At 45.6% G+C, this 26,728-nt stretch overlaps 1 protein-coding gene across 2 annotated transcripts; it reads right to left on the bottom strand.

Annotated features, from left to right (window-relative positions):
- Window positions 1–1,458: 1,458 nt before the first annotated feature.
- On the bottom strand, window positions 1,459–26,520 carry LOC139216147 (protein TsetseEP). Of its 2 annotated transcripts, none has more exons than XM_070847190.1 (4): window positions 26,195–26,520; window positions 14,335–14,896; window positions 11,500–11,599; window positions 1,459–1,826 (listed from the first exon to the last, which is right to left on the bottom strand). In XM_070847190.1, exons 1-4 carry the CDS (start codon window positions 26,444–26,446, stop codon window positions 1,712–1,714), a joined length of 1,029 nt encoding a protein of 342 aa, XP_070703291.1. In that variant the 5' UTR covers window positions 26,447–26,520; the 3' UTR covers window positions 1,459–1,711. The 2 variants fall into 2 exon arrangements, with proteins under 2 accessions (XP_070703291.1, XP_070703293.1); XM_070847192.1 differs by lacking the exon at window positions 1,459–1,826 and adding an exon at window positions 3,101–3,655.
- Between the last annotated feature and the right edge of the window lie 208 nt (window positions 26,521–26,728).

Raw genomic sequence — 26,728 nt, 5'->3', positions numbered from 1 at the left:
AGAGAGTCAGACGCTCACAGTGATGTGTCTCATGTCTGTGCGGACAAAATGACTCCAGTTAGCGTAGCTTAGCATAAAGACTGGAAACGGAGCAAACAGCTAGCCTGGCTCTGCCCAAAGGGAACAAACCCACTGATTCACGTTTAATATCTCGTCTTGGTATTTTTTGCAACTTCCTGGAGTCTTGTTGTCACCGTGAGGTTGCCAGGCAACCAGTGCAGTTAGTACCGATGTGTATTAACTAATTTTAACTACCAGGACTGAGTCCCTCCAAGCGGTTTACTAATCAGCTCATCATTAAAACCTGAGAAATGTCTCAGCTTGGAAAGACTGTGGTGTTGTGTAAATGTGTTGCTAGGAAACATCTGTAGCGCCGTCCAATCAGGAGCAATCAACTACGACTCAACTATCAAACAGTTTTTTTAAAAGAAGTCCTACTTTCCTATAAGTTTGTAATTTAAAAAAAAAAAAACAAGATGGATTTTGTTTTTGTTATATTTTGAGAGTTAAGTTCTGCTTAACTGCTTAACAGTTGTCATAATATCTCAAGCTAGAAAAAAGAAAATCAACCAATCAGGAGCAATCAGCTGTGTAAACAGGAAGTCACTGTAGCATGTGGAGCTAGCATAACTTCCAAAAACTACAGTTTTAAAGCGACAGAGGCTAAAAGTTAAATCTTTGTAAAACTTTGTGGGTATTAGTTTTATTTCTGTCTGCAGACGTGGAGAAATCTGTTTCACAGTTAGTGTTCATACAGTTTGTAATGAGAGCGAAACATCTGGTTATGCTAAGCTAGCTCACCTTATTTACTCATTTAGTCAGATGCTATTAGCATAAAGTCTCATAATTTGAGGTCTGTTGTGTTATTGTAGTGAAATCTAATTTAAAATCTCCCAGACTGAATCATTATCAAACATATTTATCAGGTCGACCGTCCTCCACGTTGCCTCTTTGCTCTAAACGACTCAGATATTAGCATGCTAACATTAGCTTTGTCAGTCGGTTCAGTTAGCTACACAGCTAACAGCTACACCTGCAGTTAGTGGCTGTAAATGTTCAGAAACAACTAACCTCAGCAGTACAAATAGTCTTAATTTAGTGATGACAAAACTCCACCTAGTAAACACTGACATTAGCCCAGTGGTTAAGTTAGCTTGAGGCTAAGTTACCACACGTTAGCTGAGGTAATGCTATGCAGGAGGCAACGCTATAATAAAATAACTCCTTAACTTGGTCTAAAATAAACCAACAGTGATATAAAGTCTGAAAGTGACACTAATATTTCATCATTTTAAAAACATAACAGGGTTATTAGCCCGTGTAGCTTAAACCATCTGATGCTAACATAAAACTAATGTTTTTTATTTCCTAATGTTAAATTGTAGTTTTTTGAATCAAGGACACCACAAGTACTGATTTTGTAATTTTACAACTGGAGGAACGTTTTCCCTGCGTTGGCCTCAGTGATTTAAGAAACACCAACAGTGTCGTCTGTCCCAGTGCAGGTCCCCAGTGAGTGATCTACGAAGTGATCCATGAAGTGATCCATGAAGTGATCCATTGCTTTATTTATGGGTTTATTGCACCTAAACCCATAAATAATAACTCTGTGGCCCGCGGTGAGACGAGACGTGTCCGAGGATGTCCGGAGTTTTACGTGCGGGCCTGTGGTTGCCGTGGTAACCGTGCACCAGTCACAGGGAGCGGCGCCTCAGAGGGAGTAGAGCTTCAGCTGCTCCTCCATGTCTCCCTCCGTCACCTCCCCCAGCGCCTCCTGGTTCTCCCTCAGCAGCAGGAAGATGGCCGCCAGTTGCTCCTGTTGCACCCTGGGAAGTCAGTCACAACACACACACACACACAACTGAGTGTATTTACTCAAGTACAAATATGAAGTACTTGTACTTTACATGAGAATTTCTCCTCCACCAAACCTCAGTGGAAATATTGTCCGTTTAACTGCTCTGCGTTCACGTGGCAGCTTCAGACTTTTAGCACAAAACACACGAGGAGTTTCTGAAATGTGACGTTTGGTTCCACGTGAACTCAGAGCAGGCGTGCAGCTGTTCAGCCGTGTCAGCAGCGTGTGCTCCTGGACACGTGTGTCACGTGATCTGTGGACGCTCTGAACAGAAATAACTGCAGACAGCTGAGAGCATGGGACAAAACGAACAGCAGATTATACCGGCATCACATCACGGGATTACAGACACACAGTGAAAATATCTGGAGAATAAAATTCGACATTTTTCAAGATTATTGTCGGAATATTTCAAGTAAAAAGAAGGTTTTCTTTGTGTGTCTCTAAAATAATATATAACATCAAAATATGTCAAGAAAGAGAGAAAAGGGTTGTAATTTGTAAAGTCCTACATTTTCCAGATTGAATGTCGTAATATTTCAAGACATATTTGACATATTTCTAAAATAATTGACGTAAAGAGAAGATATAACAGCTGGCTTCTGTTCTTCACACAATAACATCAGAATATTTAGAGCCAAAGGTTGTGATGTTTATCCTAAATGAATGTGTATGACAGCAGACTAGAGCCTGTGGCACTTCTGAAATAATGTCATCATATTAAAGGAGAAGGCTGGAGAAGAAAGGGTGGATTCTTTTTTGGAAAAGTTGTTATATTTTGAGAATAAAGTCTTTAATTTTACACAAAGATTCATTTTGTAATATTTCAAGAAAAAATATTTTGAGAATGAAATCAGATTTTTTAAAATATTACAGGTTAAAGTTATCACCATGACAACGCTGCTTGTCACAATAGTAATAGATCTGAAACCGACTGAACGTCCCGTCACGTGTTCCTCACACGTGGTCACGTGATCACACAAACACACACGACAGCCGTGAGGCGGCGTTCATGCTTCCACAGCTGGTGTGAGAAAGCTGTCAAATAACTTGCGATGTAAAAACCTGTTAATGGTTTATTCTTTCTCATATTTTATCTCTAACACCTGGTGCCCTCTTTGTTCTATTTGCTCTATATTCTTATATTCTGCAATAAAGAGTGTGTGTGTGTGTGTGTGTGAGAAACCATTTAAAGGAAACGATGACACAACTGTCAAAAACACCTTGAACAACATGTGCACGTCCGGTTTCACACATTTATTTCATCTTTAACATTTAAACCAAACACAGAACTGAGAGCTGAAGCCTGAAAAAGACGCTGAACTTCCATGTTTTTACGTCGACATGAAGCCTAAAGTGAGTTAATGGTTAGTTGTTGGGTTATGAAGCTAAACTCAGGCTAAACTTCCTCTGGATTTACATCCCAGTTAAATGGTTTTTTAACAAACACGTCACACGAGCTTCTCCCCTCCTCCACCTTCACAATAACCTCCCTCCCTTTCTGTTAATGCAGCTTCTCCCTTTTCGAGGCCTTTTGCGCCCCAAGTTCTCCTTTAAACTCTTCAACACAACAAGCAGACGGGGAAAAAACACAAGATTCCTGAAGGCACTTTGGTGTAAAGACGCTGGCTATTCACAAGCAGCTCTGATAAGAGGCGACACAGAGTCAGCTCGGCAGCAGTTTCACTTCCTACAAACTGCAAACGCAACACTCTTCGTCATCGTCGTCGTCGTCGGCTGGAAGAGAAATAAAGACGAGTGAAGCAGTCCGACGCCGTCGTGGTTCATTCAGGAGCTCTGAAATAAAGACAGAGAGGAGGATTCAGGCTTCAGGATCACTGACACACACATGAAAATACACTGTTCAGTGTGTTAGTGAGAGAAAGAACTCTACAAGGACCAAAGCAGGAGGTCTGAATCATTCAGGACATCTGATCAATCAAAGTGAAGCCTGCTGGGAGATTCACATTTACATTGTTACTCTTATTCGTGCTTTCACTCCCACCTGAAGGGGTTTCCTCCTCAAATTAAATAAAATTAACTCATTCTCACCTGCTGGTTTCCATTCACTTCACTACAGAGGGTGAAGGAGCTCAGAGCCTGCTCTCACCTCTGTCCACTACAACATGCAGCGCGTCCTCACCCTTCACTGATTTACAGGATATCAAGTGACATCCACAATGTTTCAGCCTGTGTTTAAACATGCAAAGCTGAGGAGACTAAAACTTGCCGGTTTGGTCCTTTAAGAGCAGTTAGTGTTAGTTTGGATCCTCTGATTGATGCTGAAGGTTTGATGAGCACACAGGAGTCTTTGATTCATTACTGAAGAGTCAAATCAGCCACTTCTGGTTTGGGGAAAACATAATTCATAACCAGGAAGTTGTCTAAATAGATTCATAACACTCAAAAGAGATCTCTGGTGTTTTTAACCCTGAGTCCTCTGTGTCCTCATCCTGGTGTAAAGGTCTGAGAGTCTAATTAAGAGTTAAAGTCCTCGGAGCAGTGAAGTGTCCCCTGTGCCTGTTGTACTGTCCTAGATTCTATCAGTAGATTATTGATCCTCATCACTGATGGAAAAGCAGGATTTCACTGTTGGAGCTGCTTGGAGCTCATTTTGAACTATTTAGTATCAGACTGCAGCTGATGATTCTTTTCATTCTGGATTCATCTGCTGCTTATTTCCTCCATTAAACGGTAACTCTACTGTTTTTGGTGTGTGAGTGACTGGTAGGTGGTAAAAGTGTTGGAACTGGTCCAGTAGATCACCTCAGCCAGCAGACACCAAACGGGCTGCAATGGCTGCAACGTGATCCTTTGGGACAACTGCACCTGATCACAGTAGGTCCACTAAAAGAGCTGGTTTGATCCACCGACAGGCTCAGAGTGTTATTCTAAGTGTGTGACAGCATCATGGAAAGGATCCCTACAGAGAGAGACCTGGAAGATCCTTTTGGTTTAACCACAAACAGCACACACACCAGACTACATTCACTAAAACAGGGATTTTAGAGAACAGGACACAGGCGGTAGGTCTGCTGCTGCCTGTATTGTTTGGTTTGTGTGTGTTACACAAATATTGTGTTTGACCCACTGACTCTTTAAATCAGTCAGTTTGTTTGTGTTGCTTTGTGACTTTGGCTGCTTAAACAGCGGTGGAGCCGCAACTACAGTGTAAAATTACTGTTTTTGTCAATGGAGTCTGGTGGCTTTGAACCGAGTGACTTCTCAGTCGTGTCTGATCAGGTGCAGTTGTCCCAAAGGATCACGTTGCAGCCATTGCAGCCCGTTTGGTGGCTGCTGGCTGAGGTGATCTACTGGACCAGTTCCAACACTTTTACTACCTACCAGTCACTCAGACACCAGGATGAGGACAGAGAGGATCATGGGTAGAAACAGGGGAGCTCTCCTTCAAACTCCCTGACATGAACTCACAGCAAACAGGAAAGATACTGACTGTCCTGATCCTCGGTGTGTGTGTGTGTGTGTGTGTGTGTGTGTGTGTGTGTGTGTGTGTGTGTGTGTGTCATGGTGCAGGTTCAGGTGTGAGCAGCAGCACTCACCGTTAGCCGTGGTGTTAGCGGGCAGCATGCAGGGTTAGCAGCTGGAAGAAATACATGAAGTGAAAGAAGCGAGCGCTCGGCCTTCAGGGACAGAGAACCAGAACCAGAACCAGAACCAGAACCAGAGGGAGGCAGAAACCCAAGTGCGGTTGTAGAGAAGGAAACACCTGAACACCTGTGGGGAGCTGAGCTGCATCAAACACACAGGTACCCCTGAGGTACCCCTGAGGTACTTCTGCTCCCCCACACCTCAGAGGGGAATAGAACAGCACTGTCTGTCTGACAGCTGCAGGTACTTTACACACTTCTCTTTCTCATAATTAACCATCAAACTGAAAATATGAACCCAGTGGAACAACGATCGTCCTATTAAATGATGATGGGCGGAACGTTTCCGCTCCAGAGGAACTAAAACAGACCCAATACACTCTCAGCTGTCCACAGACCTTTGGCCACATGCTCTAATCATTCATACATCTGTGTGCTTGTTCTGTGTCACTGTGAATTTTTAAATCTCTGCACATGTAATGAAATCTCAGCTCTCAGAATATTTGTTAATCATGACTGAATCACATCAGTTTACTCTCACACTTCTCTGTTTCTGATCTTTGACTTGTGCTGCACTGGATTCCTGTTCTTTTCTCTTTCTGTGGACGATAAACTGATTCTGTGACTGATTCACCCAAAGTGTTGATTTAAATATTCATATTTCCACTTGTAGTGACTGCACTTGTCCTGCGGGGGGCGCTCACATGCAACAAGAGGCTTTTCTCCTTTGTTTTAGTTTGACCTTGTTTGGAAATGTTTTAATGTCTTTATTTCTTTATCCATTTACAGATTAATTACTTCCCAATTTACAGGTAACCATACATTAATTTTTATTTAAAATTCTTAAGTTAGACAACCAAACCAAGTAATTCAAATAAAATGTCTGTAGTTTTAATGTTGGTTTCTTTCTATAAGCCCTCAGGGAGTTTGATTTATTGTAAATTAGAAGGTTTATCTCATCTTAAAGTTCATCTCTTTGGTTTAAGTCTTTACGTTTCTTTGTTTTGGGGCTGTGAAGAACTTTATGGAGCAGTTTGTGATTTTTATTGTGGAAAATAAATTATTATCATCATTATTATCATCATCATCATCATCATTATTATTATAATCATTATGGGTTGTTTTCCTGCAGAGTAAAGTAACTGGGCCGCTGTGTCACTCACAACAGTCTTTCTACACTGTAGTATTACTACTTCTACTCCAGCACCAGATCTGAGTAGCATCAAGAAAATCCTATTGATAACAATGATAATGATAACTTCCTGACACAATAGATAAACTACTATGGCAGCCAATGGGTACACACTGTACACAGCTCAATTGGAACTGAATACTAGAACCTCTAAAATCAGTGAATTTCCTATGGGACCTTTGTATGGAGTTCCCACCCTGCATGTAGACCACGGTTATCTCCTCACTGACTCGTTTATCTGCTGTCGTACTTCAAACAGGCGGCGTTTGAAAGCGTCCTCGCTGACTGGCATCAGCGCCGAGGTGGAGAATGAGTCCTTTGTGTTTCCTCTTAAAGCTGGAAGGTTCCTATAGGATCCTTTGTGTGTCCTGTATGGACGTCTTAGCCCCTCTGAGCACACATGACCCACATCGGTTCCCGGCCTCTTTTGTCCCCTCTGAGAGTGTGTGTGTGTGTGTGTGTGTGTGTGTGTTCTGGTTTTTCCTGAGAGGATTCAGCCCCAGGATGAGGTAAGAGGATCTGAGACATCCTCCATCTGCACCAAAACACACTGCTGGGGTAACAGCTGGCTGTTAGCGGGTAAACACATGAACCATGTGACCCATTAACTGGGAAAGCATGAGGGTCGGAGGGTGGGGTGAAGGAGGAGGTGGTCGGTGAAGGAGGAGGTGGTCGGTGAAGGCATCACAGGTATGGAGGACAGGTGGACTGGTGGATAGACTGATACTTATTCCAGTGATCACATTCATCAGTGACGTTCTTGAATGTTCGTTTAGCCGAATGATGACGTGTAAAAGAAAAGATTTCTGCTCTTTTTGTAGCATTAAAAAAAGGTACAACCAACATCTATTAATTAGTTTCCAGTCCTGGTGTGTCCAACACAAGGCCAGTACACGCACCAGAAATAGTAATAATGATAAAAAAGAAAAGTGTTTTAGCCAAACGAGAAGGTGACCGACCGTTAGCGTTAGCAAGGCACATCGTGATCTGTGATAATAACTAACAGATTTTAGTCACCAGTGAAAGATAGAATCCACCATGCAGGGCAGGGGCAGCTAGCTAACTGTAAGCTAAGCTAAGCTAAGCTAAGCTAAGGTGTTGGCACCAGCGGTCTAAATAAAATACACGTTCAGTCACGTCGCTGCTTTGTTGAGAGCCGTACTCTAAGATCGTGAAAAATAAAACCAGACCTCCATCAGAGAAGAGGCTGTTCTAATAATCCTGTCATTACTGGAGTATTGATCACATGGGCTCTGCTCAGCGCTCTATTTCTCTCTCTTAGTTCTAAAAACATGTTTTAATAGATCTTTCTCATATTCTGCAATGTAGAAATCTGAATTTTATATTATCTTTAGATTTTATACTTCTGGTTCTGGATTATGCACCAAGGAAATATGAGAACTTACTTGGCAATAACCTGATTCTGATTCTGAAAATACATTTACAATCCATTCCTGCACTCCACTACAGCTTTGAGGTATTTGTACTTTACTTTGAACACTACTTTCTACTTCTACTCCACCAAACCTCAGAGGAAATACGTTGTCCTGCACTCCATTAACGTAACGGCTTCAGTCACTTAATAGATTCATCAAAGCAAAATCCATTCAATAATCAATGATGTATTATTACAGAATAAAGCACAAACACTATATAAAGTCATTAACATGAGCTCCACCTTTACAGCTGCAACACATGAACGATCAATAATTAGAAACCAATACTATTATATATTTTTTCTTTTGGTGCTTTTGATATTTCCACACTTTTGAGCGTTTTACGGCAGTAAAAGTTTAAATTTAACTTCTTTTTATTTCATCAGTAACAGATCAGAAAACCAAAAGAACAATTGAAACTTTAGAGACAAGTTTAAATGGTTTGACACTGAAAATGAACTAGAACGTTTAAAATCAGTGAATTTCTTATAGGACCTCTGTATGGTTTTACCTTCCTGTATGTGAAACGTCTTCTTATTGATCATGAAAGCTACATTCATGTAAAACCATCATTTCCTTTAGCCAATTAGGGGTTTTGGATTAACTGTGTGTAAATATAATCAAAGATGGTGTCTGTGAGGAAGAGGATATTTCTGAGTTTTTGGAGAGTTCTGGTCCAGCATCAGTCTATCCGTACTTGTGAGGCGTTGGGGTTGATGTAGGTGTTGGGGGGGGGTTTCAATAGAAACATGACCTTACCATGTCCTTCCTAACACACTGTGTCTCTGCCGAGGTTGATTATAGGGAAGTAAAATCAGATGTAAGCTCTATCCTGAAAAGATAAAGGTGGAGGCAGTCAGACACTCGACATGAGGGCCAAAAAATGTCAGTTATCCACAAAAACCGGGGCGTCGTGCTCGACGTTCCAGTCCGGCCGGACTGACGGGGGAGGGAGGGAGGAACCTGGGGGATAAAGTGTGGAGGAGGAGCGGCTGCTTTGATACCTGAAGCCCGATAGCGAGGGCTGAACACTTTCACACCTGAACATAATCAATATCATCACGTTCTTCTGCATCAAAGAACATATCGTCTCATGCATTTAAATACAAGCTCTGCAAACAAAAGATAATGTGTCACATGTTGTGCACACGACGGAAACATGGTGTGGATGTTCTGTGTGCACAAGATTAAAAAGAAATCATCTCTTGGGATTTTTTATATACAGAACAAACTGTATCAAGAACCTAAAGGAAACAGACGAACGCGTGCTGATCGACACGGCAGCCACGTCTCACGGCTTCACTCCCAGGTTGGCACCAACGGACCAGAGCGTGTGGAAGAACCAACACCGTCCTGACGTAGGGCTACGCTGAGGTCATGTGGACTACATACCATCACATGCCTCATACAGCGCTGTGATAAATGCTGCCTTCAGAGGGAACTCCAAAAGAGTCCTCGCTATCAACCCCCCAGGAAGGTCTCAGGGCTTTGAGGCCAAGAGGACTGTAACTACAACAATGGGCTCCAAAAGACCTTTTTCCTCAGACTCACACTGTGAAAGAGACGTCTGGAAATCAGAGGATACATTTAACAACCTGTATAAGAGGACTTGTTTCACCATCAGAACTCCATCCAATCAGACTGATTACATCTGGGAAGAGGAGCCACCTGAGTAAGTCATTTTATCCCCATTCATCATGGTGGACGGCTAACAGGACGTTAGCAGAGGGCTAACAGGACGTTAGCAGAGGGCTAACAGGGCGTTAGCAGAGGGCTAACACGAAGTTAGCAGAGGGCTAACAGGAAGTTAGCCGGCTTCGCAGGGCTGAGATGCTAGAACGCTGTGCTCTGTGGGCCCAACGATGAGGAGGATGTGGTGCTTTTATGCCTTGGAAGTCAAACTTTTTTGGCTTCATGCTCCACTGAGCAGCTTTCACGGGAAAGAACGAAGCCTCCAAAGCTGCAGGGCAACACGGACGCCAAGAGGCTCGTCACTATCTAGAGGCCCCTGAGGCTACCTGTTTAGCCAGCTAGTGAGCAGGTAACGTAGTGTTACTGCAGGAGAAGTGAGGCCCTTTGGAATATTTTCCTCAGACACCACTAAAACTACAGCACACTAACTCACCATCTGCAGAATGATTAACCTGCATGGCCTCCACCCTTCCTGAGCACATCAACAACACGTCCCAACTCCAGCTTTCTTTCCCCTTCTGAGGAGTGAGAGGGCCGTTCATATGGACTCATGGCAAACTGACCAGGCTGTTTGACTGGGAGAATAAAAACCTGCTGCTGTGGACGTTAACGCCACAGACACAGTTTACAGGGCTGAGCGAGGGGGGGGGGACGAGGAAGTATTAGTACAGAAATATTTATTCATCCGAGCCGTCATTTGGCCTCCAGACACAGCTCAGACTGAGACGAGGAGGGAAACAAGGACGCGTCTCCTCAGAAACTCAACAGAAACACATTACAGCAGCGCTGCCAGACCACGGAAACATTTTAAGAGCTTCTGGAGGAAAAAGAAAAAAAAAAAAAAACAGCCTCCAATCAGAGGAGCTGCAGACGTTCACTCCCCGAACTGCAAACTCCAAACAATGTCTTTTTTCCTCCTCGCTGTGCTGTGAGAGCGCACATAACAGGATTACACAACACCTCCCTTTACCCACGCACAGGTCAGGCCTCAGGACGTGTCCGTGAGACACAGAGAGGAGAAGATACGACCTGCCGTCTGTGCTCATCCACTTTCAAAACTGAGACAAGAATATCAGCCATTATGGAGGAGGAACACACAGAACCTGCAGCGGCCTCCACGATCCACCACAGGAGACAGTCTGAAGTCCTTCCTCAGTTCTCAGTCACTAGTTTTCCAATCAGGAGCAGTCAGCTACGTAAACAGGAAGTCACTGGAGCATCACAAGCTAGCATAACCTCCAGGCTAAAATATAAATCTGTTTAAATGGTACGTGTGGGTATTCAGATTCTGTCTGCAGACTCATATAGTTAATAATGAGAGGGACACACCTGATGATGCTAAGCTCACTGACCTTATCTACTCATTTGGTCTAATGCTCTCAGACTTGTACTTGTACTTGTACTCGTGTTCAGACTGGTGGGAAATGAAGGCGAGGTGAAGAAAAAGCAGCTCTGTTTCCCCTTCAGCTCCCTCAGTTCACACACACATGCAGAAAGTATCATGACGTAGCAGCAGAAGCTCCTCCACCTCTCGCCGCTCTGCAGGATTAAAGCTTCAGCAGCTGTCCTCAGACCAGCCGGCCTCTCTCCACATGCACGGGACGGAACAAAGTAAAACAGGGCAGACGGCGCCGAGTGTTCCTGTGTCTGCATTAGCAAGCATGCAACATGTCGTGTTAGCATCAGGCAGGTGGGGGGGGCATTTAAACTGACCTCTGCTCCTCCTCGATCTCCTCCTTCGTCATCAGCGTCTCAAACTTGCTCTGTTTCTTTCCTGGAGTGAACTTGACTGTATCCTCAGCTGCCGCCACATCTGAGACAGAGACACGCATGATGTTAACCTGGTTCAGTCAGCACCAACATTACCACATTGTTGTTAAAGGGGTTTTTTGACCCGTTTACATTTTCTGATGTTTAAATGACTTGTATGTCGCTCTCTGCACACACACCAGACTCCATTCACAAAACCAGTGATTTTACCATAAACAACACGGGAGCTGTTGTTCTGCTGCTTCCTCAAACAGTTACTTTGTTTGTGTTATTGAGTGGGTATTATGAACGTAAAACACCAAAGTACCCAAATAACACAGATACACTGACTGATGGAGGCAGCAGCAGAGCAGCAGCTCCTGTGTCCTGTTCTCTAAAATCCCTGTTTTAGTGAATGTAGTCTGGTGTGTGTGCTGTTTGTGGTTAAACCAAAAGGATCTTCCAGGTCTCTCTCTGTAGGGATCCTTTCCATGATGCTGTCACACACTTAGAATAACACTCTGAGCCTGTCAGTGGATCAAACAAGCTCTTCTAGTGGACCTACTGTGATCAGGAGCAGTTGTCCCAAAGGATCACGTTGCAGCCATTGCAGCCCGTTTGGTGGCTGCTGGCTGAGGTGATCTACTGGACCAGTTCCAACACTTTTCCTACCTACCAGTCACTCAGACACCAGGATGAGGACACAGAGGACCAGGGTTAAAGATACCTGAGATCTCATTTGGTTTTCCCATAAATATAACTGGCTGATTCGTCTCTATAGTAACAGATAAAAGACTCCTGTGAGCTCCTCAAACCTTCAGCATCAATCAAATAACCCAAACTAACATCAGTAACTGCTTTTAAAGGACCAGACCGGCACTCGGCTAAACATGTTGGCATGTTTAAACACACGCTGAAACGATGCATGGACACCAGGATATGAACAGACAGGACCCTGGTTTAGAAATAGTTTTCTTTCAAGATTCACCGTCTTGTCGTCACTGCAGAGCCAATTAAAGGAAGAACCCCCTCAATCCACTGAGGTCTTTGTCCCCGTTTCATCATTTCATTTTTACAGGAAGATCCTCATGATTATATTCACAAGTAAGAAGAACATAACCTGATGATGTGCAGTAACACTCACTTGTTAACTCATATGAGTCAGTGTCACCTGACTTGTGTTTACTGCTGTTTATTCTGGATTATTACCGCATAAATAATATTTATGTAATTAAAAACTGGGTAATAATCCCCCCCCCCCCCCCCACACACACACACACACACACACACACTTCGTGTCCACCTGCTGTGTCACAGGTTGGAGGGACACAAAGCAGATTGTCAGTCTGGACAGCGGCTGTTGTTCAGCGCTGCCAAGTGTTTAACCGACTGTTCGAGATTAAGTATCATCCTCCTGAAGCAGATGGCAGCCCCCCCCCCCCCCCCCACACACACACACACACACACACACACACACACACACACAGTCAACACACCCCTGTCAGTGGAGGACAATGAGGAGACAGGAAGTAAACACCCGGTCGTCATGGAGCTGCTGGGACTCTACTTCCTGCCTGTTTCTTCACTCAGCAGATGAATCCAGAACATAGAACAGAATAACTGTTCACCGCTTTGACTTTTAATGTTTTAGCCACATTTTTCCCTCATCATCCTCTGAGGTAACACCGTTGGTCACATGAGGTGGCTCTTCGGATGTTACCGTGAATGTATTGATTGTAATGTACCGTCTCTGAGCCCATAATAACACAACCACCCGTCCATGAGGTGCAGTCCAGCGACAGCTCTGCTCCGTCTTATCGGCTGTGAGCAGCCGCCGCCGTCGACCCGCTGCAGGAAGCTGTTTCTGTGCTCAGAGATTAGATTCAGAGCCAAGAGACAGAAGACACCACACTGCACCGTCAGTGTGTACCGTGTGTTCCTGTGGTGATGCTGAAGGGTTGATGAGCACACAGGAGTCTTTGATTCATTACTGAAGAGTCAAATCAGCCACTTCTGGTTTGGGGAAAACATAATTCATAACCAGGAAGTTGTCTAAATAGATTCATAACACTCAAATGAGATCTCTGGTGTTTCTCCCCCATGATCCTCTGTGTCCTCATCCTGGTGTCTGAGTGACTGGTAGGTAGTAACAGTGTTGGAACTGGTCCAGTAGATCACCTCAGCCAGAACTGGTCCAGTAGATCACCTCAGCCAGCAGACACCAAACGGGCTGCAATGGCTGCAGCGTGATCCTTTGGGACAACTGCACCTGATCACAGTAGGTCCACTAAAAGAGCTTGTTTGATCCACTGACAGGCTCAGAGTGTTATTCTAAGTGTGTGACAGCATCATGGAAAGGATCCCTACAGAGAGAGACCTGGAAGATCCTTTTGGTTTAACCACAAACAGCACACACACCAGACTACATTCACTAAAACAGGGATTTTAGTTTGCTGAACAATAGCTGGCCCACCGCTGCCTCCATTAGTTAGTTAGTTTGTGTCACTGTGTGTTAATCAAACATTGTGTTGGATCAGAATTAACCCTTTAAAACACCAAAGTCAAATAACGACAAACTGACTGAGGCAGCAGTTCACCAGCAGCTCCTACAGTAGTAGTACTCTGTGGTACCTTAGTAGTACTCTGTGGTGCAGTAGTAGTACTCTGTGGTACAGTAGTAGTACTCTGTGGTACCTTAGTAGTACTCTGTGGTACCTTAGTAGTACTCTGTGGTACCGTAGTAGTACTCTGTGGTACAGTAGTAGTACTCTGTGGTACAGTAGTAGTACTCTGTCTTACCGTTGTCCAGGACAGTCTCTGGTTGTGGTTCAGGTTCAGGTGATGCCTCTGCAGCAGGTTCAGGTTCAGGCAGGGGGTCTTCTGTGGATGCAGGGGTCAGCTCCGATTCAGGTTCAGCCTCTGGTTCTGGGACCGCTTCAGATACTGGTTCAGACTCTGCCACAGGCTCTGGGACTGGTTCGGGCTCCGATACTGGTTCTGGGACCGCAGCTGGTTCGGGGACAGGCTCTGGTGCTGATACTACCTCTGGCACCGGTTCTGGCTCTGGGGTGGCTTCTGGGACTGCAGCGACCTCTTGTGCTGCAACTGGTTCTGGAACGACCTCTGGTTCTGGTACAGTCTCTGGTACTTTTACTGGCTCTGGGACAGGTTCAGGTGCTTTTACTGGCTCTGGGACAGGTTCTGGTGCCGATACTGGTTCTGGGACAGGTTCTGGGACAGGTTCTGGTACTTTCACTGGTTCTGGGACAGGTTCTGGTACTTTCACTGGTTCTGGGACAGGTTCTGGTACTTTCACTGGCTCTGGGACAGGTTCTGGTACTTTCACTGGCTCTGGGACAGCCTGGAAAGACAAAGACATGGTATGAGGGACGGAGCAGGACACAGAGGAAAGTATCCGCTGGTGAACCGCTAACGGCGCTAACCCTCCTCAGTGGGCAGCCTGGAGCAAATATGAGGAGAACACTAAATTGTTCTGGTTTTCACCACAATTAAAATGATAATTGTTTTCAGTGCTAACACGTGTTTTTGTCAAGGCTGTTGCTAGGATATGATGCTAAAAGTTCAACTGGTCAGTGCGCTAACAGTTAGCTGTCAGTGCGCTAACTGTTAGCTGTCAGTGCGCTAACGGTTAGCTGTCAGTGAGCTACCGGTTAGCTGTCAGTGAGCTACCGGTTAGCTGTCAGTGAGCTAACGGTTAACTGTCAGTGTGCTAACGGTTAGCTGTCAGTGAGCTAACGGTTAGCTGTCAGTGCGCTAACGGTTAGCTGTCAGTGCGCTAACGGTTAGCTGTCAGTGCGCTAACGGTTAGCTGTCAGTGCACTAACAGTTAGCTGCTGGTCTTTTCCAAAGGAGGCATAACTTCATTCATAAAGCACCCTCAGCCTGATGCAGGAACATGAGGTACACTGATCCTGGTTTGGGGGATTTCAGGCCGAACGTCCAGCAAAACCAATCAATCTGATCAGTTTCAGAAAACATTTAAAGGGTTCCATAGAGCTCAGTGCTGTGGCCGGCACTGGTCTGCAGTCTGTAGTGTGCAGCTGTGAACACGGCCTGAGTAAATACCACAGGCGCTCTGCCTGCTGACCTCTGACCCCTGACAGGCTAACGGTTGTGGGGGAGTGACCGCTGTCAGTTCCAGCTCCTCGTTGAGGATCGGCGGCCGCCTGCCGCTGACACCAGCACAAATTAAACCCTCTTCAGTGTCTGCCAGCCGTCCTCTCCCTGACACCTGACAGCTCACACACACACACACACAGATATAGATCAGTGTGTTCAGTGAGCGACCTCCCTGCTCGTCCGTACAGATGCACCTGTCCGTGTCTTTGCTCCAGTGCTGAGTGTGCACAGATGGACATCTGAGCGGCAGATCTGCTTTCCCCCCAGCCCGGGTGCTGTTACAGCAGACAAACAAACACTGGCTGAATAAATGACTCTTCTGCAGGTGTGACTGTCTGTAGAATGAGCTTTTCCATCCCTGTAACATAGTATCTTACATTATTAACGCTAAAGGCCTCCCCCTGCTTCCAGTCGTTGTGCTAAGCTAGGCTAACACATCCTGGACCTCCGTCTGTAACATTACAGGACGCACAAGGACGAAACAGACACCATCTTCTTATCAGGACACAAAATGTCAAACTAAGAACATCTTAACGTCTTTGTTACCGTAAACGTCGATGCTGTGTTCGTTCGTGTGTCGGCCATGTTTGAACGTCAGTACCGACAGATGCAGGTTGTTAATCGCCCAGTTTGGCTCCGATTCTAACTATTCAGAGGGTTAATGCTGATTAGATCATCCACATATAACCAGCATGTTCATCTTTTTCCTCTTTAAGAGTTAACTAAGTTATCTCCTTTTAACCAGCTCCTTGTGACTAGTTGAACATTAGTTTATCCTGATGTTAGTTAGACTGGAGGGTTTTTGCTTCAGCATCATGATCAGTTTGTCACGTTTAGAACAAATGTCATGATAACTGGTCCAGACATAAGTGAGTTACAGCCAGGGTTGGATCTTGACCTCACCAACATGGCGGTCAGTGAGGTCTCTGCTGTTCCTGCGTCCGCTACAACACGTGTGTTCATCCCCAGAGGAAAAGAACGAGCACAGAGGAGGAGACGTGTGCAGAGAGGAGGCAGCAGCGTCCCCGTCAGGTCCCATCAGTCAGACCCGGCTCCTGACTCATCGCACTGACAACTGGTGGCATCATGGGAGCTCGGGCAGTGAAACGAACGAGGCCCGACCGGCGTGTCTGCTGCCAGCTGGGTGTCTTAATGCCACAGCCGCCCCCCCCCCCCGCCCCACGCCCTCAAACAGGAATGGCAGCTATTTAGCCCCAAACACTGGTGCCTTCCTCTGCCTCTGGATTCCTGAGCTATGAAACACCAAAATAATCCCAACACCAAAGCGCCGACACGCTCAAACAAAGTGTTCTGGGTCATGGAGCTAAAAGCAGAGTCATTAAATGCTTTTATGAGTCAGCTGGATGATAAACTGTATTCTTAGGCCGGGATTGTGGCGCTGGCCTAAATTGGTCAAATATGTTTGATCATCGAGCGCTGCGCTTTGCTCTCAGGAGGCATTAGAGGAAACTATGGAAGCCCATTAGTGCCAGGGAAAGACAAACCAGACGAAATGTGAGGAATGACGAAGAGACAAACACCAGTGAGTCAGAAACAGTCGACACTTATAGATCAAGATTAGGAAACAGGAAGTCAACGTTATGAGATTACAGCAGAGCATGAGATCCTCCAAGATTAGGAGTCAGAAAGGAGGAGAACACATTGTGTGGTAACAAATAAGATACTGAAACACTAACTGAATCTGCCTTACAAGATACGGGACACTAAATCAAGTTTACAAGGGACTAAGATGAAGTTTACAAGTTAGTAAAATCAAGATACGAAATAATGAATCAAGATATGAGATAATCAAGGAGGATGTTCAAGACACCAGACACTGAATCAGGATTAGAAAACACGACACGATGATAAGAACTGAAGTCAAGACTGTGAGAGAATAAATCAAGATAACGAGACACTACCTTAATCCTCCTACAACGATTAAGATCATGGTTACTGGATACTAAACAGACGACCAGTTAACATTATCAGAAGACGTGGTTAACGCACCAAATGAGGATGAGGAGGCTAAATCAAGATAACGAGACCAGTCAAACATGTCGAGCTCAGATGGTCACAAACTGAGGTGAAATGTCATTTCAAAGGGAGAACAAGCGCTCCCACTCTGGATTAGAGCGGGTCGTGTCGGCCTCCACGACCTCGGAGAGCGTTTCCTGATAAATATATCCTGATGTGTAACATTACCCTGAGTGCTTCACTCTTAAAAGCTGTTTTAGCTCGGTAACAGGGAGCAACACCCGGGCCATTAGATCTGCTGGCATCAGGGGGATTTAGTGAACGACCTGAGCAAACACTAAAGACGAAGCATCTTTAGCATCCGCACGCCCTTCGTCCAGAGCGTTCCTCCTGCGGTGTCTCAGACATACAGGTGGCGTTAAAGGAATAGTCCGCATTGTCTCAAGTGTGCTACCTAAAGTAGATGGTGGTCGGCATCCATATCAACATGACAGTTTAAGTGTACGCTATATTTAGAATATTTTCACCACTGCACATTGCTCTCACAGCCCTCTCCCGTGGGGAATTAAGGCAGTTTTCTATTTCTCTTTGCTGTCTTCAGATGCACCAAACTCCATTCACAAAAATAGTAATTTTACCTCACAGAACCCGATGGTTGCTGGTCTACCGCTGCCTCCATTGGTAAGTTTGTTTGTGTTATTGGGGGCGACTTTGATGTTTTAAAGTGTTAGTTTGGATATGAACTAACATACCAGTTCACTGATAGAGGCAGCAGTAGACCAGCAACTCCTCTGTTATGCCAGTTAAAATGACTGTTTTTGTCAATGGAGTCTGGTGGCTTTGAAGAGAACATCAGAAAAAGCTGTTTGATGACGGTGGTTAAGAAAATGTCTAAATATATCGCGCACTTAAACTGATGGGTCGAGGCAGGCCTTTTCTTTTTTTAGGTATCTTAAGTCTGTTTTCCTGCTGACCACACTGGCTATGGAGCAGGGCACTTCAAATAATCTGGACTATCCCTTTAAGGTATTCTACCTGCCACTTTCCCAGTATAGAGGGTGGGGTGCTGAGGGTGTTGGGGGTGTTGGGGGGGTAACGGGCTGGGATAGACTGTTATTGTTTCAGAGCCAGCGTCCATCTCTGCCTCTCTGTGTAAACACAGACTCATTGTTCTGCTCCCTCGGCTCCTCTTCAGCTCTCGGACGCCGCCTCCATTCAGGGGAGAGACGACGAGGCACGAAACCGTCCGCGGCGCCGCCGACACGTCTGCTGTCAGAGGCAGACCGAAGGTGTTAACGTCAGCGACACAAGTGACTCCATGTCTGCCTGCAGACTGAATTATTCCTCCTCTGTTTCTCTTCACTCTTCATGTGTTCACTTTAGTGGAGGAAGTGTACGATGAAGTAGCGGCTCAGATACATGCAGTGGAGTCAAGAGGACAGGATTCTCCTTCCAGATGAAGAGCAGGAGCGTAGAGGCTGCCTGGGCTCTGAGGGCAGAAGAAAGCCTAAACCAATGGCATTAAAACCACTGAGTAAAGAAGCACCTCTGCTCTTCTCCGTTTTGTTTTCTAAAAATGTTTTAGCACTTCCTGCTGTTGGCAGAGGTGGTCCTACTTTCAGCTGGGGTTCGGCCTCCTCGCTCAGCAACAGCTCAGACTGGGTGTGGACCCCCCAGTCCTGATCTACCAACCCTTTAAACCAGACCTGCAGCACTTAGGTGATCAATCGATCACCAAAGGTTTTAGTGTTAAAAGTTCTCAAGTGGGAAAATGAGCAGCTTTTCTTCTTGTTTTTATTCTAATCAACTGAATATTTGGGTTTTCGGATGATTTGTGGGACAAACTGAGACGTGTGATGAGGTCACCACTGTTTGTTCTATGAGTTTTATAGACCAATCAATGGAGAGAACTGGTAAATGAATTGGTAGTGTTCTTTCCCCAACGATGAACCAAGCCTGTTTGAGTTAGAAGAGCTGGGCCTGTGTCTGTCTGGTCGTCTGTTAAAGTGCTGAGCCGACTCTCTTCTCTCTGTAAACTCTCCTCCTCGGTGTGCTGACTCCACCGGAAGGCTTCGTCATGGCCAAAAAAAGACCAATAAATGGCAGGATGTGCCCCCCGGCGGAGGCGGGGCGTGGGGGCGGCGGTGGCGGTGCCAACCTCCCTGAAAGGGACGAGCTGCCGTGTTGTGATACGGAGCCATTGTTTGCTCCGGGGTTTGACGGCCGGCCAACAGCTCTGAGCTCCGAGGAGCTGAGGTGTGGTCGGCCAGGCCGGACCGGAGCGGGCCGGGCCGGGATGGGCTGCAGAGGGAGGAGGACGAAGAGGAGGAGGAAGAGGAGAGGCAACTGGGAGTGGGCCCGGCCGGTCGGCAGGGGGGGGGGGGCAGTGGGACATACCAGGAGAGATGAGTCACACAAGAGAGGAGGTCCAAGGAAAAAACAGCTCTGTGTCCACAACCAGTCTGATAAAGCCCCAAGAGATGAGAAGTCTGTGAACGCCACGCAGGCCACGCCCACTGGATGACTCACGGTGACAGGACAGCTGAATCATGGGACACATTAAAGATGGAGGGGGGGGGGGCAATGCAAACGTAAAAAAAAAAACTGTAATTATGACAAATAATAAACCTCGAGACATTTTTGGAATTAATTTTAGGATTTTTAGGGAATTATTGGGGAACTTTAAGTGGAATTTGAACAAAATATGAACACATTTAGGAAGGAAACTGTAAAAGCTGTGAAACATTTTGAAGGCTGTAAGAAACTATGGGGCAGGACTGAAAAACCAATCACATTTTGGTGGGGGTCCCCACAGACAGAGGGAGCGGCCCTGTGACGGCTGAGTCCTGAGCAGCCACCTCCACCTCTGCACTGATCACAGAGCTGCTGCTGTGACTCCATGCACGCTCACAGCTCCATATAAGGAGAGCAGCACGGCCACGAGGAGCTGACGATGAGCAGGGAGAGGAAACAGTCTGGAGCCAGAGATCATTCTCTCATTTTACCCTTTTTTATACGCACACATGTGCCCTGCAGTGAATAACGGCCCGTCCTCACACACCTCCTCTGGAGTAACAACAGCTTCATGCATTCGTCTGAGTCTTTGTGCTGCTTTATGGTCTTTTGCCTTTTTAGGCTGCAGGCCGGCTGGAGGTGGAGTCGACGCAGCTGTAACTTTAGGAGAAGGAACAGAACAACATGCTAAAGACATAAATGTCAAAGAGCCACTTCGGGCTCCGGCTCCGGTGGCAGGGATGCATGGAGTTTAAAGCAGGGCTGTAAATCTGTAACCAGGAAGCTGTGACACAGGTAGAGAGACCGATGACAACCTGAGCTCAGCTGCTGGGCAGAATCCAGAAGTACTGAGACCGTTCACTGAAGTAAAATACTAGAACCACACTATGGAAATACTCCGATACAAGTAAAGGTCCTGCATTCAAATTGGTACTTAAAGGGTAACTCCAGCGTTTCTACCCCTGGATCCTCTCTGTCCACATCCTGGTGTCTGAATGACTGGTAGGTAGTAAAAGTGTTGGAACTGGTCCAGTAGATCACAGTAGGTCCACTAAAAGAGCTTGTTTGATCCACTGACAGGCTCAGAGTGTTATTCTAAGTGTGTGACAGCATCATGGAAAGGATCCCTACAGAGAGAGACCTGGAAGATCCTTTTGGTTTAACCACAAACAGCACACACACCAGACTACATTCACTAAAACAGGGATTTTAGAGAACAGGACACAGGAGCTGCTTTTCTACATTTTGAGTTATTACTGGACTTTGGTATTTTAAATGGTTAGTCTGGATGCAACCAACTTTTCATGTAACATGGAATAGCATAAACAAACTAGCCGATAGAGGCATCAGCAGACCAGCAGCTCCTGTGTTCTGTGAGTAAAAATGACTGGTTTTGTGAATGGAGTCTGGTGTTCTTGAGGAGAGCGATATAACGGCTGTTTACTGTCGACTGGACCTACAGCCACTAAGGCAGAAAAATCTGCAGTCAAATAGGGCCCAGGTTGAATTACCCTTTCAAGAGAACAAGTGTGTTAGTATAATCAGGAGCCCTTTTCTAACTATTTTGTCATTTTTCCTGTAAAAACATTTCCTGGTTGCATGTGAAGCTTTGCTGCTTTTCCTTTGAGAACTATTTTCACCATTTTTACGCACCAAACAATCAGTGGATTGATGGAGAGAATAATCAGCAGATGAGTCCAGAATGAATGAAAACCATCAGCTGCAGACTGATAAACGTAGAAATGAGCTCCACTTTAGGAGTGACTGTGGGACGGAGACGTACAGGCCGACCGCTCTGACTCCCACAGCCTGAGAACAACTGGACTCTGTTCCAGCGTCACACACACACACACACACACACACACACACAGGCCTCCTTTATGAGCACAAAGACAACTGTAAAATATACCATGGTGCTTTGCTGCTGCTGTATGACACAGACGGTGGCGGCGGCCTCTCGGTGTGCCGGATAATGTTATCAGTGGAAGAGGAGGGCGTGACTGAAGAAGTAACACAAGAGTTATGCCCGTGATAGTTTTACAGCAGAGAAAATCCCAACAGGACGTTCCAGTTCATGGTGTGAGCCCCTCCTGTGTTCGCTGACATTATCCCTGTCTGTCTGTCTGTCTGTCTGTCTGTCATAGACTCAATCTAATACAGCAGCAAAGGGACCGAGGATTCAGGAAGCAGAAATAAGGCCCATATTCAGCGTTAGTCCGCTGGTGGACACGAAACTCTCCTGTTTGAATCAACAACAACAAAAAACTATCTAACTAAATATCTGGTTCTTTAATAAAAGAAGCCTGCAGGAAAAACTACAACTCCCAGGGTGCATTTCACTGACATCCAATCATAGAACTTTGTGTTCTCTTTCATGTGCTGGTGACTGTGATCCTCTCACTTTTCATCTAGCGCCATCATCAGGTCAACGTTTACTTCGTCTTGACTAACGACACATTCCCATCGGCCTCAGCTGGACTCTGTGTCTGCTGCTAATTAGCTAATGTTAGCATGTAGAGCTGCAAGGATTAACAATTAGTTGTCTGCTATTAAACTTGTCGCCAAACTATTTTGATAATCACTTCAATGTTTTTTACAAACAGACAAAAAGACAAAATTCTCTGATTCCAGCTTTAAAGTGTGAATATTTAGTGATTTCTTTGCTCCTCTGTGACGTCTGTTGAAGACATTTGAGGACGTCAGGTTGGTCTTCAGGAAACACTGATCGATATTTTTCACCATTTTATAGACCAAACTGCTAATCAATTGATAATGAAAATAGTAGTTAGTTGTAGCAACATTAGCATGCTAACACACTAAACTATATGGCGTACATGGTAAACATTACACAGGCTTAACGTTAGCATGTTAGCATTGTCACTGTAAGCATGGTAACATGCTGATGCTAACATTAAGCTCACAGTCCAGCCTAACAGAGCTGCTAGCATGGCTGCAGACTTGTTTGGATGTACCTCTGTGGCTATCACAGCTAGCCGTCGCTACACACTAGTGTCATCCCGTTGGCCACTTTTAATCTTGACCCTTGAATCTGCTCCTCGGCAGCATTTCCATACGACTCACCTCAGCTAACTAGCTTAACTTTGACAATGACTAACCGCTTGTCATCTTAGCAGCACAAGTTCAGCTGTTTTCTTCCTGCATAGATGATCAGTAAATACACAAATTTCCATTTTATCTGAAGATGGATCATCGTGAGAAAACACCCCGACATCTCTGCCAATCATATCTGAGCTCGCAGAAAACAGCTTAACGCTATGCTAACATAATAGCCACCGGTGGCTCATGTTCCTCTGCACGAGACCCAACACCTTTCAGCTAACTGACAAAATAAAACTAGCTCTAAATAAAAAACTAAATAAAGCTAGCTCTAAATGTCTGTTATGCATTAGTCGGACTGCCTATGGTGGCTAGGCTAACAATGCTAATGCTAGCTCACAAGGCTGACGCTACGATTAGCTTTAGGTGCATCTGCAAGGATCTGTCTCGAAAGAATCGCACATATCCCAACAGACACGGACGAGACAAAAGTATATTATTTAGTTTATTTACACACACACACACACACACACACACACACACACACACACACACACACACACACACACACACCCCCCGAGCCTGGTTCTGTTCCAGGTCTCTTCCTGTTAAAGGGGACGTGCGTTGTGGTTAAATCATCCAGGAAACCACTGAAAAAGCTTGAAATGTGACTTTACTGTCCACGTGTCGGCGTGTTCAGCCTGAAATAACAGAGCAGACCAAACACCACGTGAAGGCGCCACGCCCACCGCCACCTCTCCGTTTCTGACATGTGACACCGTGAACATACACAGGTGCAAATATAGGTTGCATGTCGGGCGCCAAATATAGACGATCAGTGCGTTGCATGTTACAGCCGCCGTGGGCACATTCCTCAGGCTTTTTAAAGGCCTTGCTCCGGGAGGAAAAAGGTCACAAAGATCCAGCAAAACGAGGCTCAATGAGACGAACTGTGGTCACCAAAAGCTGATTTGCATGTCGGTTTATAACCGCAGGAACATCAGCGGCATTCAAATGCTCCAGGACGGCGAGCACGGGGCCTCAGCTGTGGACCGTTTCTCTCCACGAGCCACAAAACGCCTCGGCATTTTCACAAAGTCATAAAGTTGCGTGTGCACAAGCAAATCAGCGTCCAGAGCGAGGCCAAAGGAAGTAAAGACCTCAGACCGGGGGTGCAAACTTCAAGTACCTTCCTCAATCAGACGGGTTAGCGATCGATACTCAGTTAATCGTTACAAAGTGGGCTCGTTTTCACACAAGAACAGCTTTGTTTTTTGCTTCATGGCCCTCAAACGCTGCCAAATGTGCCAAAACCACCGGTGAGATTAGTTTACCGTTAACAACTGTTTTGGTATTTGATTAATTGCACTCTGTCGCCATATTCAAGCTTTTTTCCTCCACAATCCAATGACTAATCAATAAGTAAATAAAAAACTAGATGTGCAGTGACTCTGTCTCGTCGTAGCCTCACCAGTTTAAAATGTCAAAATAAAGTTTCCAGGCTTCGTTGCATGAATTAGACAGAAACAACGAAGCCTGTGACGTGGGCAGCGCCAACCTCCCCACAGCACGCCTTCGTTTCCATTATCGGTTCAGTATTTTCTCCGTCAGCGGCAGACAATGTGGCCAGTTTCACTATAACCTGAAGGCGATGTCTTCAGATGTCTGGTCTGTTCATTCTGGTTATTTACACAGAAAACCTCTGAAACCATTGAAAAGTCTATCAATCCTGCTCCTATTTCCAATGATAATCAATCTTTAGCTACGTGACGGAGGTGAGTCGTCCAACGAGAGAGAGTCGCTCCTCGTGTTCAGGTCTAAACGTTAGCATTAGTGTTAGCATTAGCATTAGAATTAGCATTAACATTAACATTAGCATTAGAGTTAGCATTAGCATTAGAGTTAGCATTAGCATTAGAGTTAGCTTGAGCCTTTCCCCCCCTAGGAGGCGAGGTCGAGTCCCGCCAATCAGAAAGTTGGCGGTTCGATCCCCGCCCCCCCCCTCAATGTTACCATATTTATATTTATGGACAAAGTGGAGCATCGACAGCGAAAAGCTCCAGAAACACAAAGTGAAAGTGGTTATTTTATGGACTGTGCAGCTCGTTTCCACCATAACTCCACTCTGGAGCAGCTCTGTTAGTCTGAAGTGACAGCACTGGGACCGTGAAGCTGGACGGACCCGATCAAGTGGATCGATCCCCACAGCTACAGGCTGTCCTCGTCGCGATTGATCCATTTACTCGACCAATTCAGGCCGACGATGTGAGGAAATAGTAAATCATGACATTTTCAGATGCAGATCTAAAGTCCTCACAGGTGGAGGCAGGCAGTTCATGGGTGAATTGATTATCAAAGATCTGATCACATCTGTGCTGTTAAAGCTGAGACATGAGAGCTGGAAGATAACTTCCCTCCTCTTTCACTGGGAAAACAGTCATTTATTGTCAGGCTCACAGATCAATAATCACAGAACAGCTGATCATATATATCTAAAACTAGACCTGAAATAGCACTGTAGTGTACTTTTACTGCCAATCAGCCTTCTATCTGTCTGTCTGTCTGTCTACCTGCCTGTCTGTCTGTCTGTCTATCTACCTACCTGTCTGTCTGTCTATCTACCTACCTGTCTGTCTGTCTGTCTGTCTATCTACCTACCTGTCTGTCTGTCTGTCTGTCTATCTACCTACCTGTCTGTCTGTCTGTCTATCTATCTATATACCTCCCTATCTATCTGTCTATCTGTCTTGTCTGTCTGTCTATCTACCTACCTGTCTGTCTGTCTGTCTGTCTGTCTGTCTATCTATCTACCTCCCTATCTGTCTGTCTATCTGTCCATAAACTTCTTTTTATTATTTATTGTACATCAAACCGTCCTGGATGAACACATTTCACTTATTTGGGCTTTTTTCGACTAAAACTGACATAATTGTTTTAATCCAATCACCCAATCAGAAAGGATCGATCTCACCTTGACCGGTGGCTCCGGGACCTTCTCAGCGGGTCCGACGTCCTCCACAGCCGGGGCAGGAGGCTCTGTCCGCGGGGAGGCTCCCAGAGCCCTGGACGGGGGGACGTCGTCTCCGTAGCCGACTTTGGGCTTCTTGTTCCCGGCCGAGGAGGAGGAGGCGTCGGGCTTCTTGCTGAGGAGCGATGAAGCGAAATAAATGGCAACGACGGTGAAGAGGATGGCGGGGATGATGACGGTCGGGTCCAGATCCATGATGAAGCTCTGGCGGCTCAGAAGTTACAAAGTTAGGTGTGTGTGTGTGTGTGTGTGTGTGTGTGTTTATCAGGCTGCAGTCACACACACACTGAGCTGCATCCCGCCTCTCATCACAATCTATCCTCCACAGCTGACCGGACACACGCTGATCCGGACCAGCCTTCAAAGTAAAAGCCCGACAGGATATAGCTAGTTTTCAGAATAAGAGTGTAGTTCATGAGTGAATTATTTATTACCAGCGGTGGAGGAAGTGATGAAGAAGCTGATTTCACAGTATTA

This window comes from Pempheris klunzingeri, chromosome 17 (assembly GCF_042242105.1).
Source record: "Pempheris klunzingeri isolate RE-2024b chromosome 17, fPemKlu1.hap1, whole genome shotgun sequence".
NCBI lineage: Eukaryota > Metazoa > Chordata > Actinopteri > Acropomatiformes > Pempheridae > Pempheris > Pempheris klunzingeri.
Note: the sequence above shows the minus strand (reverse complement) of the source record. Positions and strands in the feature narration are given on the sequence as shown.